Source organism: Mus caroli, unplaced genomic scaffold, assembly GCF_978045245.1.
Source record: "Mus caroli unplaced genomic scaffold, Mus_caroli_1 scaffold_10, whole genome shotgun sequence".
NCBI classification, from domain to species: domain Eukaryota; kingdom Metazoa; phylum Chordata; class Mammalia; order Rodentia; family Muridae; genus Mus; species Mus caroli.
In genome coordinates this window covers 70,898,772-70,920,158 of record NW_028227265.1, presented here as the reverse complement: position 1 = coordinate 70,920,158, position 21,387 = coordinate 70,898,772, and the positions used below count along the sequence as shown (strand labels likewise).

The window sequence follows — 21,387 nt, the reverse complement described above, 5'->3', positions numbered from 1 at the left end:
TAGCCAAGAGTTAGAAATGTCAAAATAGAAAGCTCAGACATTTAAAGCTGACCAGAATACTACTCAAAGAGAAGAGACATAATTAATGTGCTTTCTGAAGTACGGTGTGGAGTCCATGCATCAAGCACAATGCTATTTAATTACCGGAACAGTAAGACACATCCCCTCCAGACACTACGTTTAATATATCGCTACCAAATAAAGCTTGACATATCTTTCCTAACGTCTGTAATTTCTTTCTAATCTCTTTCATAAGTTTTGGCCTTGAATTTCTTTCGTTCCCCCTGCTTCAGCGTTTGCACTATACCACCATTAATTACAGTGAACCCAGAGAAGTCAAGGGAGACTTTCAAAAAGAAAGGAGCTGTTCCTAGGAGGAACCACACTGCAGTATCAAACTAATAAAAGACTTAATGTTTGACAGTACTCAAATTAAAATAAATCCCTTGACATGTATCAGTCTAACTTACAAAATAACATCTTTTTTAAGTGGTGCATGCTATTTAGTGTTCCTATGTAGGCGGTATTAATGAAATCAACTGCATGCTCCTTTTGTAATTAGTAAAGTTTAAGAATAAATAAGCCTTTCCTGAATTTCTATTGTTTCTTTTTAAATGCAGAATTCTGCCTTCAAGTTCTTATGCATACCATTGATGTTGCCATAATTACAAAACGAGTCCATTCAGTGCTTGTATTGTGACAACATATGAGTAGATTATTTAAACGTGACTCCAGTGTTTGAATCAATTCATGCGAATCACCCCTGTTGTCTACAGCATACCCAGAAGTGTATGTGGTAGATGTTATCTCCTTGTGATTTTCAATTTTGTTAGCAATCATATCTTGACATAGCAGATTAATTAAACTGGATAATGTTGACAGAAAAAAGTAACTCATGGAACATTGATCCATGACAAATTAATGACAGTACTATGCCTTCTTACATTCTTATTTATTTAGCAGTACCCACATTTATTTACACTTCACTTTAGATTATATGTTTTTCATACATGTAACTCAACTTAATCATTCCAAATATATAAAGAAACAATTGCTTCATTCTTTCAGAAAGTATTTTTCTAGTGCTTAGTCTGTGGTTAGATAACAGTAGGACAAAACAAAATGTAGAAGTGGAGATATTTTCTAACATATTAGGTTCCTGAAGCTGGGTGACAAAGAATAAATACCATGCAGTGTCAAAAAAAAACTTAGGGTTCAAGCCAAAAATCTGAAATCCAAATATTGGGCTGTATATTGCCTATAGGTACATGAACATCCTTAATGTGACTTCTTGGTGTGGGGACTATTGGCATTCACTATATCCTTTGACTTGTGACATTAGTTCAATCTCTCCTTCAACTCTCAGATTGTCTTCTTCTCTATGTAAATTTGACATCAGGATATATAACTTCCTGAACTGTGATTTTATAAAATTGGGATTACTTGCTTTTAATATATATTTATTTACAGATTTTGTCTGAATCATGTGGGGAATTTTGCCTGTGGTTCAGAACTAGGATAGGGAAAATTTGTCACTGACTTCAAGCAGAAAGGTCAATGAATAGGCATGTTGAGTTTTGCAGTTAAAACAGGTTGGCCATTGTCTGCCAGTGCCTGGCCGCAAAGACAGAGAGTTGGCTGTATAAGCATGGGAATGTACTGAGTCGATTTTTCAATATTTCCCAAAACAACTTCCTTCCTGCCTCTTTTTTTCATATTGCATCTCTTTCTGTCCATCTCTGCACTTCATGTATTTAATCATATCTGCAGATGTCATTTGCCAAATAAGCTAGAATGCAGACTGCAGAAGACATGCATAGATGTTCTAAGGAACCACAATTCAAGCCATCTGCAAGATCTAAAAATTGACATATTAAGAATTGCTAAATATATAAATACCGAGTATAAAGATTTAATGATTTTACAACTGTAGAGCAAAAATTAAGAGCTAACACGAACTTTAGGAAGCAAATAAAGTCTAGAAAATGTATTCAAAAAAGTTGAGGAAAGGCAGGTTAATACATGCAAAGACTTAAAAATGAAAAGATTAAGATTTCTCAGGAAATTTGGTGAAGTGCAAGGTAGTTGAAGCCAGAACTTTGTCAGGGAAGTGATAAGCAGCCATGCCTGACTTCACATCCTGTATTGTTTGACTAAGCTATACTAGAGAATTGAACTTTATTCTAATAGTATAAAAGCTTGATGGTAGGTGGTAACCAACTATGTTTCAGTGATATTCATAAACAACTCTTTAAGGATGGACTTGTAAGCTTTGGAAGGCTAGAGTATCAAGGTGAAGCATCTCTTTTAAAGTTCAAGTCAAGTGCTTATACTGGTCCTAACTGGATAGTGATATGGGTGCTAAAGAGCTGTGAAGGGAAGGAAAAGACTCACAGAAGGAAGGGCTATTTAGTAATCGATTAAGCTTAAAACAATGATACTTAGTGCTCCAGTTATGATGATTAGAGCTCGAGCTTTGATAAATGTCAGTGCCCTTCATTCACAAGAGATGTGAAATGAACTTAGGGATCAGAAGTGGGTGATAAATTTAATTCAGACATCTAAAGTTTAAGTTATCTAGATTTAGAATTTGGGTTCCTTTGTAGATATGCTCTTAGGAAAGAAATGTCAATAAGAAGTAATAATTTATGAGACAACTTACACGTAAAGACTGAAGTCACGAGGAGTAATGAGAGATGCCTAGGGAGAGATTAGAACATGAAGTGGTAATTGCTCAGGTCCCCTCCAAACACACACACACACACGGACAGACATACATACATACACAGAAACAAAGACACTCACACGCACAAACATACACACAGAGAAAAACAGACACACACAAAGATGCACACACAGAAAGATGCACACACACACACATTTGGTTTTTGTCAAGTAAAAGGTACTTAGACTTTGCATTTATTTAAAAGTGTTGACTCCTTACTTGAGATCACAGATAATCAAAAGCAGGAGGAAAGCCTGACATCTCTACCCTCCTTATATGTCTATCTCCTTATCTATGTTCATGTGTTAAGTTTACATGCAGGCATGTCAATCACTGAAAGGAGATCTCTCTAGAAACTGGAGATATAACTTAACTTCCTTTGTCCACTTAAAGAATAAAGAAAAAAACCTGTAATAGACATTTCCCTGCTAGTATTATAAAATATCATGTCCACAAACCTCTAAGGTACTTCAGTTGTTGTCCTCAACCTGCAGTTGTTTTGGATTCCAAAAACAACAGAACTTCATAGTAAACCAACCAAGACCAAGCCCAGATGACAATCATGTCATTCCACTAAAGTGATGGCAGATCTACTAAATTCAGGAGAGCCAATATGCAGAAAGAGAACTGAGCAAGAATCAAGAAGTCCATCACTCATTTGTAATGTTCCTTCCACTCCTTCATCCAATTATTTATCCCATAAATGAACATGACAAAGTCAGGGTCATTGTTCCTTTTTCCAATGTACATTGACTAAACTCACTCGCTCTATTTTTCACCATTCTTCTTTTCTTTAATCACCCAGCAATAGGAGGTACTGTTTAATAACATTCCATAAAACAGTGTGAATAATGACATGAGTTCTTAGAACTAGCTATCAAGGGATTTTTGGTGAGGCTGATGAATGTTGATAAACTAAGTTCTGGTGAAGTGTGAAGTACACAACAGTAGGAATCTAGTAATTCAATGTATCATTTGATTAGTGAAAAAAGACAAAGCAGTAACAGGAGCAAAAGTGCTATGTGCAGAAGGAATCTCTGTGTGTGTGTGTCTCTCTCTTTGTCTCTCTCCCTCCCTCCCTCCCTCTCTGTCTCTCTCTCCCTCAGCTCCTAAGTGTTATTTCCTCTCTCTCTTCTCTCTCTGTCCTTCTCTATCCTCTTCTCCCTTTTCCAGGTACCTTTCCTTTCTGCCTACACCCCTGTTATAAATCGTTTTTAAACTAAACTAAAAAAAAAAAAAGTCTTAATTCTCCCAGAATGAAAGTAACATACTCCCTATGAAAAGTGAAGCAAGGTTACTCGTACAACACACCACCAAAGACAAGCTGGAAAATTTGAGTGGTGAAAGAAAGTTGGCAAAAGCAGCTCTGGAAAACAAGAGGAATGAAAATATAAATCTAGCATCATTCCTGGGAGATGGGGAAAGTTTTATTCTGCTAGTTGACATTTTGGGTGTTGACAAAGGTGTTTTTCATTTATTTGGTTGGTTGGATCATGGTGACAAAACTAAGTAATTATGAATTCTTTGTTGCATAGTATGGGTTTCTAAAACCCCAGTTTTAGAAACAACACAACTGAGAAAATTAGCTTAAGACTAAGGTAGCAACATTAAAAGCAATTTCAATGGAATTTTTCAAGATAGAAGCAACTCCCCAGTCTCAAAGTATTTCAAGAGTTTGTCTATTTACTGGGCCAATTACTGATCAAATGGGGCCTCGGGAAACATTACTTTTTCAAGAAAATTTCAAAAAGAAGAGAATTCTGAGTAGGAAAGAGGGAACATAGAAAGAAGAGAAACTGCTTGGTTTCAATCAATCTTGACACAAACTCTGTTACCATCTTTGACAAATGTTTCAGGACTCAATAACTTTGGCTTGGAATGGAAACAAGCTTCAAAAACCTGTATTTTCTTTTAGCTGGTGAAACAAAGTTTAAAAGTTCCTTCAGAATTTATGAAGGTGGACAGTTTTATTCAATACTTGTTAAACTGACACTAGTCTGTTACATTATTAAAATCAAGGAAAGTAAACTTAGTCTATAGAAGAGAAGAATATTTATCTCCCCCACACATGTAGGTTTACACAGCTTTTCATTTCTCCTTCTAGCCCACATTTTTTTTTCAGGCTCTAGAAGAGGGAGTTAGATACATGTCCACTCTTATGTGCCCTGTAATATAATAACACACTGAGAAGCTTCTGTAAAGCAGATAGCACCATCAAAAAGACAAAATGGCAGCCTACAGAATGGAAAAAAAAGATGTTTATCAGTCACACATCTGACAGAGGGCTGATGTCCATAAAATGTAAAGAACTCAAGAAAATAGACATCAAGAAAACAAAAATTCCAACTTAAAAATGGGGTACATTCCTAATCAGAGAATTATTAACAGAGTAATCTTTCTGTTTGAGAAGCATGTAAAGAAATGTACAACATCCTAAGCCATTGGGGAAATAAAAATCAAAACTACTCTGAGTTTCTATCTTAAGACTGGCTAAAAGACATAAGTGAGAACGTATATGCTAAAGATATGGAGAAAGGAGAATACTCTTCTAGTGTTGGTAAGAGTGTAAGAGTGCATATCCATCTTTGAACTCAAGATGGTGGTTTCTCAGAAAATTAAGAAATGATCTACCTCAAGATGCAGCTATGCCACTCCTGGGTATATCCCAGTGGTTGCTCCACCATACCACAAAGACACTTGCTTAAATATGTTCACAGCATCTCTATTCATAGTACTCAGAAACTTGAAACAACCTAGAGGATTGTCAACAAAAAATAGATAAAGGTACACACAAACATACACACACACACACACACACACATACTGGAGGATTACTCAGTTACTAAAAATAAAGATATCATGAAATTTGCTAGCAAATGGATGGAACTCAAAAAGATTATGCTGAATCAGGTAACCCAGACTCAGAAAGATAAACATGGTATGTACTCCTTTATAAGTGGAAGCTAGCCCTAAAGTACAAGATAACCACCCTGCAATCTACTGACCCAAAGAAGCAAAGTAACAAGGAGGGTTCTAGAGAGGATGAATGTATGAATCTCAGTGATATAAGCAAACACAACGAACTTCATGTGTGGATGAAGAAAAGGGGCTGGGCAGGGTAGGGGGTCAGGGATGGGATCTGGAGATATCAGGGGTAAGGAGGAGAGAATTTTAGGAGGGAGCACCTCTGGGACAAGCTAAATGCATAAGGCAAATGCAAATTTACAGTAATTGATGAGGGTGACCTAGCTAAGATTCCTAGAAAAGGTAAATACAGAGCCCCAAACAACCATCTCCTATATCCAAGCAAGACTTCCAGTGGAGAAATTGGATCACCATCACAGCCACAAAACCTTTGACCTACAATTTATACTGCCTACACGATGTATTTCAGTAAAGGTGGCAAAGGATCATGAGAGTGGCCCAACCAATGACTGATCTCGCTTGAGATCCATGCCATGAGACATGGCTCAACGCTGACATTGCCAATAGAGACATGGCCCAGTGACTGGAAAGCTCAGACCCATCATAGAACCAGATTAAAAAAAAAAAAAAAAAAAGGAAGTCAATGAAATGCTGCCTAATGATATTCTGATAGTACTCTACTACACTCTTAATTGACAGTTAACCCAATTATTAACAGAGAGGCTTCACCCAGCAACTGATAGAAAAGGATGCAGAGACACAAAGCCAAACATTAGACAGAGCTTGAAAAATACTGCAGCAGAGGAAGAGAAGGATTATAGGAGCCAAAGGGCACTGCAAGGAATCCCACAAAATCAACTAGCCTGGACCCAGAGAGGATCAAGGAGACTGAAAGGCCAACCAGGGAGCCTGCTAGGGCCTGACCTAGGTCTCCATACAGTTGTTACAGTTATATAACTTGGTCTTCTTGAGAGGCTTCTAAAGGTGGGAGCAGAAGCTGTCAATAGCTCTGCTGTCTGCCTTTGAGACCCCTCCCCCTACTGGATCTCCCTGTGTAGCTTCAACAGAAAAGGAGATACCTAGTCTTACAGCAACGTAATATACCATGACTGGTTGATATCCATGTGAGGCTTACCCTTTTTGAAGAGGAACTGAGAGGGAAGGGATGGATGGAGGGAAGTAGGAGGAGGCACTGGGAGGAGCGAAGGGAGAGGAAACTGAGATTTGGGACATAAAATAGAAAAGGACCCCATCCCCCCGAAAATTAATAAAACACTTGACCTGAAAGTCATTTGCTCACACTATTCTTCAGTGGTCATTTAGATTTTTGCTATGACATAATTGTGAAAAGACTATATATTTCCACGGGGAAAGAACATATACTCAGAAATTAATACTAAGTGCAAAGATGAGAAAAAAAAATAAAAAGGGAGGTCATCAAATTAGCATTGGTTGCTTAAAGTATATTCTGGGAAGAGCTTAAGTCTGTTGGAATCAAATTCTCAGAGACACATACAGTATCTAGTTGTGTGAGTCCTCCAAAGTAAGTAACATATTGTTTCTGTATTGGCTCCCTAAAAATAAAATGAGTGAAGCAACAATTAAAATAACTTCAGGCCGGGCGTGGTGGCGCAAGCCTTTAATCCGAGCATTCGGAGGCAGAGGCAGGCGGATTTCTGAGTTCGAGGCCAGCCTGGTCTACCAAGCAAGTTCCAGGACAGCCAGGGCTACACAGAGAAACCCTGTCTCGAAAAACCAAAAAAATAAAATAAAATAAAATAACTTCAAATGAATTTTAAAAACAACCCTACACAAAATCAAACATGCAAAGGAGATATCAATTTTATGGTGGTTCTTGAAATGAAGGTTGTAGAAACACACTACTTTTTTTGCCAACCTGCTTTCCGAATTTTGGTGTAAGAGAAAAGATGTTAAATTGCTTACTTACTATGTGCAACCCACTTTGATAAACATATGCATATATTACTTCAATTTAACTTTTATGTCAGCTTAACCAAGGATGCGTAGTCCCATGACCAATTTAGAAATAGGAAGTATAAAGAAAATGGATTTACTGAAGACCAAAAAAATTAGTTAAGAATTGAAGCTGAAACAAGAATACTTTTCTTTAATTTCCATATGCTTAGATAATATGCATACTGTACAGTTATTACATATATGTTCTTATGTGCACTGGTTTCAGAATTTCAAATGATGTGGAATTATATGTGAAAAGCACTTACTACCAGCACTTGATATTGGTGGAATAATCAGTATATGGTAATAAATACTTTTGTAATTATGTTTGCAATATAGAACTTTAACACTGCATATATCTTGTATGTACTTTGATGGTTCAAAAACAACTGTCAGTTACTTTTTGAAGATCAATAAATATTATCTTAAAGTTTATTACTAAAGACCATTTTCTTTTACTCTTATAAGCATACTATTATATGGATTATTGATATGCTATCATGAGATTCTTGAGAATCAATGCCATTATTATCTCAGTTTATCAATGAATGCTCTCATCTCTCGAGATCCTACTTCCTAAACTTAAATACACTTTTTGTTTTTACTTTTACTCTGTATATCTGGTCCATGTCTCACTTACTTTTACCAACCTTTGTGACTTATTGATAAGTCACATGGATTGATAAGATGTTTGTGTAGCCAGTATTGGACTACAAATAAATATTACAAAGCATCGATTTTTTTTCTACCTCTTCTAAATTGTGTCTTGTACATTCATTAATTTTAAAACAATTTAGTGCAGCTCCATACTCCAGATGTGGATGTAACTTGTCTTAACTGATAGCAAACTAGAGCTAATTTGTTCAACACTGTGTTTTTCCCTAAGGGTCTGTCGCAGTATAATGGACAAAGTGTACATTAAGTATTTTATCAACAGTAATCAGACAAATAAAAATTATACTGTATTATACCCTCAATATAATTATGCAATACTGAATTTATTAATAAGTGAAATTGATGCTCTATAAACTCAGAAAAGTTATAGAATATGACTTATTAATGTTTGCTTAATATTTTCTAGGTATCTAAAAATGTTTTCATAGGAATTCATGTAATTTCTTCAACCACACCTAAATGAATGAAGTAAACTCTGTGTCTCCAAATTATCAAGTTAATATTCAAGAAAGTCACTTGTGCTGAGTGATATGTTTTTGTAAGGGAAGAGCCTGACTTTTGAACATGGATGTATCTGAGCATACCTCACACTGACTCTTGTACCTTGTAATCTGTTTAAATTGTTGAAGCTTCTGGCTACCTTTCCTGGTTATCTGGCTTCTCTGCCCAGACACTCTCATTCTCTCGCATTCTTAATGTAAGAAAATTCTGATCTGCAAATACCAAATGTATATCAAATTAACTGTTTAAAATCTAAGGCTTACCAGAATGAAGAAGGTTTTACCCATCCTGTACTTCTACAGGAATAATTTTATAAAAATAGCTATAAATATTGATGGTTTCTACCAGTTTTATGTTTGTTTTTATTTTGTTCTGTTGCTTGTTTTTTTGCCTTTTCAAATTAAGAGATGGAATCATTTTATGACCAAAGGTTAAGAAGGAATTGGAAACATAGTTCTTCGGTTCTTACTAGCAATTAAATTGGAAGAGATACCTCAATGTGATTCCTTTTTTAAAGGAAATCCGAATAATTTTTAAAACAAAACAAAAAACCTTTCATTTTTAAATTATTTCAGTATAATAGGTCAAAAAGAATTTTAGTAAATTTTTGTGATGGACAATGTAATATCAACTACCTATTCTTGAGCGTTAGTTAAAACAGTGAAAAAAATTGTATTTTCTAGATCCACTTTATTGATTTAATAATGCTCTGTAACTGATTTAACCCATCCATGCTGACATTGCTCTTCTATCTCATCTTGACAGGAGGAAACCCATTTGCAAATATTTTCTATACAAATACTAATGACCTTGCTAAAGGCAATAGTTGCTTATAAATAGCCACGATATTAATAACAAAAGTATATACCTTTAGTGCCTGCCTTCAATCCTTTTTAATGTGTTAAGCATTTAATCCTCACTGTGTCACTACAAGAAAGGGATCATCATACCCATTGTTCTTATACTAAGTTGGTCTGTGGAAGATCCATGGAGTGTCAGATATCACAACATACTAAATTAGGGAACCAGAATTTGAACTAACCTAATTTTATTCAAAGCTTATGTAATGCCCTGCTAAAAGAGAACAAAAATTGTAAGGAAAATGGTTATCACTTCCCCTTCTAAGTTCATTTATACTTTCCTACTGGGAAAATGTCAAAAATAAAAGGGAAATAACACCTACCTCATTTAAACTTAAATGACAGTCTTGTCAATTTGGTCATTTTTCATGTGGTAAAAATATTCAAAATTATTACAATAATTGCCTCTGGCTTTCTAGATTCAAAGACTGAAATACTATTCTATGAGTACTTGAATGCTTGGAATGATTTAAAATAAGCCTTCCTGGCTTTCATTGTAATATCAACACTGCTTACAAGAGTTTGTAGCTGCCAGCCCACTCAATGGAAACCACAACTATGTTAATTATATTAAGACTTAAATTTTTCTATATATAATTTGTACAGCCTCTATTGTCTTAATCCTTTTGTGATTTTCTTTTTAGATAGATGCACACATTTCCAGAGACAGATGCTTTGGCTGTTTTGTTCTTATAATGTCCTAGAATTACATTAACAATAATTGAATGCCATTTCAGATTTGATGAACAGCCCATTGCAGGTTGAAAGCAATGGAAAAAACAAGAAACTCCAGTAGGCAATATGTGGTAGAAAAGGAAATAGTTTGGCATATGCAAATTTGCATAGTGAGACCATATGTGTCAATTGACATATTGCTAATCTAGCTCTCTTTCTTCATCGATAACACTGGAAGTAAAACTTAATGCACTCTTATATGTCTAATCCTTTCACTTCTACCACCTTGTGGATGTATTAGAACTAGACATTACTGTATTAACAGAGAGTAGTGAAGGGAATGGAATGCTTCCTCTGTAGATGTTCTATCTGATTATAAACTTTGAATAAACTTATCTCCTGTATGTTCTCCATCATTTACACACTTTCTATCTGATCTTTTCTGCTGCCGTTTAAGCATAACAATTCCATGTTGGGACCATCGTGGAATCCATAGATTCAGGGTGTGGCAGTAGAGCTTGTAAGGACTGCAAATGTCTGGTTACTAATGGATTATTTTTCTCCTTACTGAAATCCTCTTAATGTCCCAATATATTTGGTTCTACATGAGTACTGTGAAACCACGCACACAAACATGAAGAGCACAACTTCAGTCTCTAATGTAGCTTCAAGGATACTCATTATCCTTTTCTCAATCTTTGACCATCCTGTAAGCCAAACAAGAAAAAGAACATTGCATCACAAATGTACCCATATTTCATTCCAAACGCTTTAAGGTGAGGGCATTCCTTTGTCTTACTTTAATTCTTAGCTTCTGCTGTGAGATGAGCCTAGATGTTCCCTTGATGGTTTTCATTGGCATAAAATACATAAGAAGAGGCAAGAGATGATTTCCTAAGTGTTGTCATGGATACTCCTAACAATTTACTCAACGTGCTTCTGCATACATCTTAAATTCCTCAGCCTTTCTCATATTTCCCTGTACATTAGAGCTTGATTCAGTTCCTATTACAGTAATCATTTATTTGAGAAAGAATAATTGATTCAGCATAACCATGTGTAACTTAGAAATGAGAAGAGAAGAAACTTCCTGTTTTCCTTTTTTCCTTCCTTCCTTCCTTCCTTCCTTCCTTCCTTCCTTCCTTCCTTCCTTCCTTCCTTCCTTCCTCCCTCCCTCCCTTCCGCCCTCCCTCCCTCCCTCCCTCCCCCCTCCCTCCCTCCCTCCCTCCCTTTCTTTTGTGGATCAGATGGGTAGCACAACACAGTGCTTCACATGATCTCCCATAGGGAAATGTGATGAATTCATCATCTGCTGATCCTCTGTGTCACAGGGAATATTAAAATGCTTGTTACAGTGCTATCTGTGCTGCCATCCTACAGTGATTCTGGATGAATTTTCCATAAATTAAAAAAAAATAACCACCTTACAAACTTGAATTTAAAATCCACATTACCGCTAATTAAAAACAGCTTGGATCTAATGAATGCATCATTCTGCCTATATCATGTTCAGAGTGGACTATCCTGGTACATAGTGAAAACTATTAATTATTCTGATCTATAGAGTTTCTAATATCTAAAAAGTTTGATAAGAAGGAACGAACATTTTGTTTGTTCAGCTTTAGTAATTAACATAACAAACATGAAACATTTTTTCATATACTTGATATCAATTATCTGTTGTATTTATATTAAAGAAATAAAAATAAACATACACAGGTGAAGAAAATAATGATCCCTACCAAAAGGAAGACTAACCCCTAAATGAGGAAATGATTGACCTTGGATGAGATGGAACATGTTGAAGATATTTAACTATCTCTTTCAAGAGAGGATGTTTGTGGAGGAAACTGAAGTATAGGCATATGTGACAGAGTCACATAGTCACATAGAAAACAGAAGACTGATACTTCCATATCCACAATGGGAATCTCTTAGGACTTTATACAAATCATTCTATGTCAAACATGACAAAGCTTTGGTATAAATATAAATTCTGAACTTAGTTAAATAAAAATAAGGAAACCCACAGGATCAAATGACATAGACAGTTTAGTTGGGGGAATTTTTTTTTTTCTAGACAGGGTTTCTCTGTGTAGTCCTGGCTGTCTTGGAACTCACTCTATAGACCAGGCTGGCCTTGAACTCAGAAATCCGCCTGCCTCTGCCTCCCAAGTGCTGGGATTAAAGACATGTGCCACCAAGCCTGGCTAGTTGGGGGATTTTTGTTGTATTGTTTTCTTATTTGCTAGAAACTCAGCACAATCATGCATTTCTAGAAATTATACATTCTGAACTATTCTCAGAAATCAGTGCTTAAAAATGTATGGATTTTACATCTTTTATTTTTTTATAACTACAAAATTGTGGAAATCTTTTCATGTTGCAAACAGTCTTGCATTATTTTTTGGAACTCTTGTTTTTTACTTATTTTGAGGTAGCTAATGTGCTGAATATTTTAAGAAATGAAAAAGTTTAGGGTATCCTTCTCATGTTCACTTGAGTAAATAATATGAAAAATATGTATAATATTATAAGGGGTAGTAGTTAACTCTAAGTTGTTCCATTATTCTATATATCACCTTTTCACTCCACTTATGATTCAAGGTTGTAGGAGAGATTGATGCAATTTTACCTTAAGAAGAGTAACATAACACATATTTAAAAAGAAAAATAAAATTAAGGTTTATCACCCAATAATTAATCACATGCCTATCATTAGAATCTAAAAACCATATTTACAATCAATAAACCATTTTTATTGTACTATACAGACATACTGTTTAAGTAATGTAAGAGATACACTTTTCAGTAAGAACAAATGAGTAAATAACTTAAGAAAATATCATATAAGCATAATAATGTAATAGCATGTAAATCAATATCTTAAATCCTAAAAATACTTCTAAAGAACTATTTTAAATATTTAACTTCAACCTTGTAATATCCACCTGCTTTAATTGTATTAATAATATTATTTTATCAATCTTCTTTGGATTTATAACGAAATGAGGAAAGCTACAAAAGCATTTAGAAGAATAACTTGAGAGAATTCTTATGTACTTTGTTTCTTCTTTGGAAATATGCAGAATTATTATAAATATTATATTTAATATAAAACTACTATTAATGCCAACAACTTGTAATAATACAGTATAATTTCAAAATAGTTAAACATTAAGTTCAAAAGTATGAAAGTAGTTTTCTCCTGTGCCCTATACATTGCCCTCTTTAAATTCATCTTGCATTGCAAAATAAATACAATTTAAATTAGATACTAGTTAGAAAGACTACATGTGCTGAAATATGGCAAAAAAAAGATAAAAGAAAAAGAAAAATGAAACTGGACATTTGGGGAAGGTTCTCATGTTTTCATGGTTTAGAACTGTCTTAACTTGAGCTAGGTTCCTGCCACTTACTGTAAGAGTTTTACTTTAACCTGTGCAGAGTTTTCGACTGTCCTGAACAAGAACTACTAGTTGTTGCACACACACAGCTGTGAAAATAGACCGGCTTGTGTCAGCATGTGACGTGTTCTGAATAGCTGCCGGGGTCCTTATTGCTGCCAGTGGTTGCAGTTGGATATCATCCCCATCCTCGGCATTTTGCAGCATTAAGATAAACATACCCATGATTTCTGGAAAGGAAAGGCTTTTGAAAATGAATTGCTGAATTTAAATAACATATCACATGCCACATTGAAATCCTGTTGTACAGCGTGTAGTATATAAACCACTAATGTTTAAATAGAGACACATTAGTAAGCTAGTGCACCGTAATATCACATCATTACACACACACACACACACACACACACACACACACACACATTATATATATATATATATATATGATGTAATCACAAGTTGCATTTTATTCAGTCACATTTACTAATAGTTTAACTTTTACTCATCAAAAATTACATAATGACATAAAAGTTTCATATCAATTACTTTTTAATCTGTAAAAAATTGAAAACTGTGAAATTGCTATTTGGTTTGAATCATTAAATTATGTAAGAATATTCATCAAAATCTTATCAGTATCTTTTCTTCCATAAGTTTTCTTTTCAAAACTTTTCCTTTGAATTTTCATTTGCACTATTTCCATCACTAGTATCCATATTGTTTTTCTATGCTGTAAGAATCTTTCAGAAAGAACAAGTAACTGCTTTTCTGCCACTCAAACCTTCCATCTCCAACATTTTATTACTTAAAACTAAGGATTAGTTTTATGTCACAAGAGTGAAAATCAGAGAAACTCTGGAGATTGGAATTAGTCACAGTTTAAAAGTAACTTTTAATGCTAATGGACAAACAACTTTCTCATTAAGCCTCAAAATCAAAAGCCAACAATTTAAGTTGTTACAATCTCATTAATTAGATTAATTAATTAACAGTTCATGTTAACTATCCCAGAAAAAATTTCAGATTGTATTACAAATTAGTAAATGATAACATAAGGTATTTTCTTTTATTTTCCTAATTTGATTGAAATTTTAAAAGTAATTCACTGATTACTGCTATTAACAAAATTCCAATCCACTAAAAATCCAGAGCATCTAGTTTATTTATAGTTCAGATACTGATGATGGGTTCTTATAATGAAAAAAAAATAGATGTCTTCCACATAATTCACAACTTTTACTGCATAAATGCAAACTTATTCTTTGAATAACGTTATTCTTTGAATAAAAGATTGGAAAAATATGTGATCAATATGTGGTAGCAAGTTCACATACAAAGCTGGCATCTCCTCTGAATATTTTAGAATGACAAAACCCGTAATACTTAAGTCTGAAGCTAAATTTCAGCTTGGAAGTATGATCAAGATCAACTCAATGAAAGTATACCAGCATTGTCTTTCAAAATTCCAATCCACTAAAAATCCAGAGCATCTTGTTTATTTTAAGTTCAGATACTGATGATGGGTTCTTATAATGAAAAAAAAAAAACAGATGTCTTCCATATAATTCACAACTTTTACTGCATAAATGCAAACTTAAACTCTGTTAAGTATAGGTAAAAATATTCAATTGCTATCAATTCACATTGCTGCTGTCTAGAAGTGGATTACTTAGTCCCTTCTATGTGAGAAAAGTACATAGAATACACAGGTGATGACCCATGAAATTAAGCATATTAATATTACAAGGCAATCCTTGATACTGAATAGAGAAGTATAGTGTTTTCATGAAGTAGACTGTAATCCCTTGTTCAAAGTTTTTCTTTAAAAAAAATACATGCTGTATTTGCTAATCAACAGAAAACCAACAATACTGATTTCCATCAGCATTTTGTGAAGGCTGGTTGGTATTCTTACTCTCTATGAAAGTTACCTAGACACAGGATTAACTCATACTGCAAACATATGCATGATAATAGTTCCATGCTAAGTAGAAGGAAAGCAAAATATCACACAGCCTGTTTAGCACACGAGGGAAGGCTTTTAGCAACAAAGTTATCAAATGTTGGAGGTGGGGGATTGAATATACATTCTTAATAATTGTCTCTGCAACCATATATATATATGCAATCATATATATATGCAAATATTTGATTTTGGAAAACCACTTTAAAATCTGAATAACTTAGTTGGCCAGATGCACTTAATACAGACATGCACACAAGATAGAAGACAGAAACCACCCCTGTAATTGAACTTGTACCAAAGCACTCTGACTCCCTTCCACCCTGTCCCCTTCAAGTCAAAAATCAATCACTGACCAATTGGAAGAGTATATACCTTCTCTTCTTGACCTTGGATTCTTTCTCATTTTATGTTCCATTCACCGTGTCATTAGCTGCAAACCAGGACCTGCTCAAAGCCCAAAGTCCACAAAGTTCCTGTATTCAGTCCTATGAGGACTTGGGAGAAACTCCTCATAGCTTTTCTCTATGTGCCCCCAAACAGTACATACCTAACCCATTCTCCTGCCCCTTTGCCCTGACTGGTACTTACCTGATGCTCCGCGGGTTCTGCAGATTTCACCAGGTGTTTATCCTTGTACAAAGACCAGAGACCAATGTTGGGCAGGAAAATTAAAGCCACGGTGAATAACAAAGTCATTTGCAGAAACCTCTTCTGTTTCCTCTTCATTGCAAAGGATAACAATGGAGAAAAGTTAGAGATGTCTCCCAGACTGCTTCTTGACTTTAATGCCAAAGTCTTTTCCTCTTTCCTGGGAAGCACCAGAAACTGAGGGGAAGCTAAAAACTTTTGTTGTGTGCTCAGCACCAATCTGCAGGGTTCAGAGGGAGTTGGCCATCTGCAGAACAAACGCACAGTTACTTTCCCCCAGAAAACTATGACGATGGCATTATCTATTGGCTTAGAAATAAACGAGTCAGCTGAGGAAATCATTAAATCTATTGACCTCCATTAATATAAAGCAGTGGAGTAAATACGATCGTTTAATAGAATAATGGTAAGTTATGAGGAAGTCGAGAGCATGCTAGATCTATCAGTAAATAGGAGGTGTTTGTCTGTCGCTGTTTGCCCACCATCCCCCGCCCTTAGAGTGGGAGGTCCGGGATGTAGAATCGGAGATGAAAAGCGAGAACTGAATGGGAGGGAGTGGCTTGGTCCAGTCAAGTGTCTGGAAGAAAAGTGTCCGCTTTTGACATTGGCACATCACCTTCCTTATCTTCCCCGAACAGCTTTTTCTTTGCTTGCTTTGGGATAACCCACCTGAACTCAAGTTCAACTCCCTTGGGAGCCAGCTTGTCAGGCAGGATCCAGGGACACCATAACCAGGTCAGAACTATGTTTGGATAGGGGTTCACAAACTCCTGGATCTTCATGCGTTGTCAGAACACTCCTCTGCGGGCAGCATCTAGGAGACCTGGGAACCTGGCTGGAAGGAGGCTACAGATGTCAGCGGAGTCCAGCCAGGAAGTGCAGGCGCAAAGACATCCCTTCCTCCAAGTGCAGTCCTGGGAATGAGAGCCTCAGAGAAGTGTGCTCTCTACCCATCAATCTCGCCCCCTTCCTCTGCCGACGCTCTCACGCTCCACTGTTCATGTTACCATTCTTTTTCAGCAACTGAACGAACCCAGCGAAGCATCACCAGCACCCTCAGGGCAGTATTTCTGATCTCCACTTCACGGCAAGGGACGGATGGCAGGCGGCTAATGTCAAGTGTGACCGGGCTTTACAGGCAAGTGGGAGAGGGCGCGCGGAGGATGAGTGAGGATGGCGAGAACGCGCGTGGAGCTGGCACCCAGGGGTCCGCCTCCCGCTGGCTGTCTCCTGCCTGCTGGCGAAGATACTGGTGTCTACCACGTGCGGGAGCCTAGAAGCCGGGAGGGGAGGGCGAGTCACGGCCGGAAGGTAGTGGCCACTGCCTCGCGGCTGCCAGATGCTACATAAACAAACCCAGAGGCTAGGGGGAAGGAGAGGAGGATGAAGGCGGGGACAGAGAAATCGATTTGCAGCTCCAGGGACAATCGGATCCTCTTTTCTCGGGTAATCTCGAACCGGCAGGGAGACTGGTTCGTCTCTGAGCTCACCCGAAAGGCGCCAGGCCAGAAATTCCGGAGTACAAGTCGCCCTGAGCGGGAGGGCAATGGAAGAATTCCTCCATGGTCCTGATGGGATCGCAGCGAGGAAGGCGCGGCAGCTATAGCAAGCAGAGGCTACCCAGTCTGGACTGGTCCCTGAGAGGAGGGTTTCCCCAGAACCTACAGCTCAAGCCAGGTACGTAGCGTGGAAGGAGAAAGAGGATTCCCACGCGTGGACAGCGTTGGTAGCCGCCGCTTCCAGACAACATTGAGGAGAACAGAGGCAGCTCAGCGGGAGTCGGCCAGCACCTGGGGCCCAGGTTTAGATTTGGCTTCACTAACTGATGTTTCTCCGCCCTACCATGCCTGCACCTCCCACTGCTGATAGCTGAGAGGTCTTCTGGTCCCTCGCTGAGCTCACCCTGGTTATCCAGAAACCTTAGAACTGAGATAAGTCTCCAGCAGATGGGACCCTTCTCTCCCCGTAGAAAACGGAGTCAACACACACAGGAGAACCTGTGCCTCTCTAAGGAACCTTTGTGCCTGCCTGGCTCAGGATCCAGAGCTCCTAACTCCCGGTGTGAACTTAAGTAAGGTGATGGATGGGCATGCCATGCTGCGCAGCATCAGGCTATCCAGAGCCTCCCAAAACACCGTGGTCACCTCCTTGTTACAGTCTAGAGGGTGATGCCCATATGCTTGAGATATAGAGACCTCACTCCAGATGGTCTTCTCCTTCATCCACTTTTTTCCCTTCCCCCCTCTCTCTAATTTCCCTCCCCCATCCCCCGCCTTTTTTCTCTTCCCCTAGTCTTCTCTATCCACAAGGGCTCAAGCCTCTCAAGACCCAGAATTGATCCTGGAGAGTTAACCTTTAAACTGTTCAGTTTATTCATTTAAAACAAAACAGACTGGAACAATAGAGGTTGGCTGTACTGCTACACAAATAAAGCTTGATGTAAGCACTTGTTCTTCTTGGATGACTTGCCATCTCAGAAAAGTTTCAAAACACACTGAATACATATTTTGAATGTGTGCTTTCTGTACATAAAAATAATTTGCTTTACATTTTACACAAGTGTAATTTGAAGGTGCAGAGGGAAGAGGGTTTTAATCACTGCTTCCAAACCACGCACATATACACTCTTACTGGTTCTGCATAATTTTCAAATCCTATTCTTCTGAGTTAAAGGGGTTCTAGAACAGAATTTGAAAGCTTGGAAGCCATGTACTAAGGGAGAGTTGTTTTGGAATAAATTAACCGTCACAAAAAGCTGTTAGGAGAACTATTTAAGTTTATTGGATTTTTTTTTTTTTTTTTTTTTTTTAGTTTTGGACACAAGTTACTGATAAATGACCTGGAGGGAAGTAAAAGTGCTTTGCAATTAAATAATAAAAATAACATTTTAAGTAATATCTCGTCTTTTATTCCTTAACAAGACTCCTAAATCCAATATAGCAATACACAGAATTATCTGCCAGTCCCGGGATGTGGAATTGGGTGACATGTCACCATTTAAATGTTGGTAGAAGATCCTCCATACACTATTCAGTCACAGATTAAAATTGTCAACAGTGAGTATGTCTCATTATTTGTCTCCTGGCCAAGCACTCGCAAAATGCAAGGTAGACACTAGAAGAACATTTCTTTTATTGTATATTTTAAAATGGTATATAACATATATATGTATATATGTACATACATACATATATATATATATATACATGCACACATACATACATACATAAACACAAATGTGTTTTGTAACATTTTCATGTGTGTGGGGGGGTGGGGTGTGTGTGCAAATAGTATGTCATTGAACAAAATGTCTGCAGAGGTCATAAGATGGTATCAGATCCCCCAGAACTGGAATTTTGAATAGTTGTTAACTACCATGTGGATGCTGGGAATTGAACCTACATGATCAAGGAAGTGGTCATAACTGCAAAGTCATCTCTCCATTCTCCTTGATGATACTCTTATTGTGTTCACCTGAGTTTACATTAGGTTTCCAGACCATCGCTTTCACAAATCCCACTTAGTAAACATTATTTATATAATTTTTCTGTTTTCTTAGGATGTTCTTACTCATTTATAATTCTGTGACTCTGTAACAAAGTTATGTTAATCCTCAAAAATAAGGGGCAAGAAAAGAACTAAAAAAATAAAGTGTTTAGGTTAATCTTTCAAATTCTCCTAAATTGTTGTTACTTGTATTGATTAAAGCAAATATATGAAATGCCTCTGGAGACATAAAGAGGCTTGTTTCAAATAAATATTAGTACTACTTCTTACAGCTCTAAGAAACACTTGCTTTGTAGCTGGTCAGTTCCTGTGGTTTCTTCTCTTGTGAGTCACATAATAGCTTCAGGTAATCACATGTACTTAGCAACAGGTCAATAACTCCAGGAACACGTGGAAGAAGGCCGTTTGACCTTGAGTAACAATGGGAAAATAGAAGGAACCAGGCTGTTTAGCCATTTGGATGAAGTAAACAAGTTTGTTCCTCACATCTCTCTAAAAAGAAACTTTTATGACTTAAAAGTAATTATTTTGTTTTCCCTGCTCTGAACTGGTTACTTCTGCTTCATGAAACAATGTTTAGAGTAACCTGCTTGAAGATGGTTAGCAACAGGTAGAGGCTGCTACTTGCCAGAATCATCTGAGAGGGGCAATCTTTTTCTTTCGGGGGGGGGGGTTTATTTATTTACATTTTGAATGTTATTCCTCATCCCAGTTTGCCCTCAGTAAGCACCCTAACCCATACCCCCTCCCTGCTTCTATGAGAATGCTTCCCTTCCCACCTGCCCACTCCTGCTTCACCTCCTTATCATTCCTCTACCCTGGGGCATCAAACTTCCATTGGACCAAGGGCATCTCCTCCCACTGATGCCAGATAAGGCCATCCTCTGCTATATAAAAGCAGCTGGAGGCATGGGTCCCTCCATGTATACTCATTAGTTGGTGGTTTACTCCCTGAAAGCTCTGGGGGATCCGGTTGGTTGATACTGTTGTTCTTCCTATGGGGTTGCAAATCCCTTCAGCTCCTTCAGTTCTTCCCCAACTCCTCCATTGAGGTCCCTGTGCTCAGTCTGAGGGTTGGCTGCAAGCATCCGAGTCTGTATTGGTCAAGCTCTGGCAGAGCCTATTAGAAGACAGTCATGCCAGGCTCCTGTCAGCAAGCACTTCTTGGCATCAGCAAGAAGTGTCTGCGTTTGGTGTCTGCAGATGGAATGAATCCCTAGGTGAGTAGTGGCTGTATGGTCTTTCCTTCAGTCTCTGCTCCACTCTGCATTTCCTTGAGGCAGGAATATTTTTGAGATGGGTCAGTGGCCCCATCCCTCAACAGGGGGTGGGGGGGGGTGGGAGGAGGCTTGCCTAAACTCTGGATATGGTCTCTACAGGTTCTCTCTCCCCTTTGTTGGGTATTTAAGCTAATGTTATTTCCACTGAGTCCTGGGAACCTCTTGGTTTCCTGGCATCTGGGACTTTCTAGTGGCTACCCTGTGTTCCTTATCCCCCACTGCTGCAGACTTCTGATCAATT

The 21,387-nt window shown here is 37.4% G+C and overlaps 1 protein-coding gene across 1 annotated transcript in view; it reads right to left on the bottom strand.

Annotated features, from left to right (window-relative positions):
* Positions 1-17,372, bottom strand: part of Galntl6 (polypeptide N-acetylgalactosaminyltransferase like 6) — a 1,086,926-nt gene extending 1,069,554 nt beyond the window's left edge. The window contains exons 1-2 of the mRNA XM_021169756.3: positions 17,029-17,372; positions 16,300-16,606 (exon numbers count right to left, since the gene is read on the bottom strand). Of these exons, the coding sequence (XP_021025415.2) occupies positions 16,300-16,606; positions 17,029-17,141 (420 nt within the window). The 5' untranslated portion in view covers positions 17,142-17,372. The remainder of the gene's footprint in view (positions 1-16,299; positions 16,607-17,028) is intronic.
* Between the last annotated feature and the right edge of the window lie 4,015 nt (positions 17,373-21,387).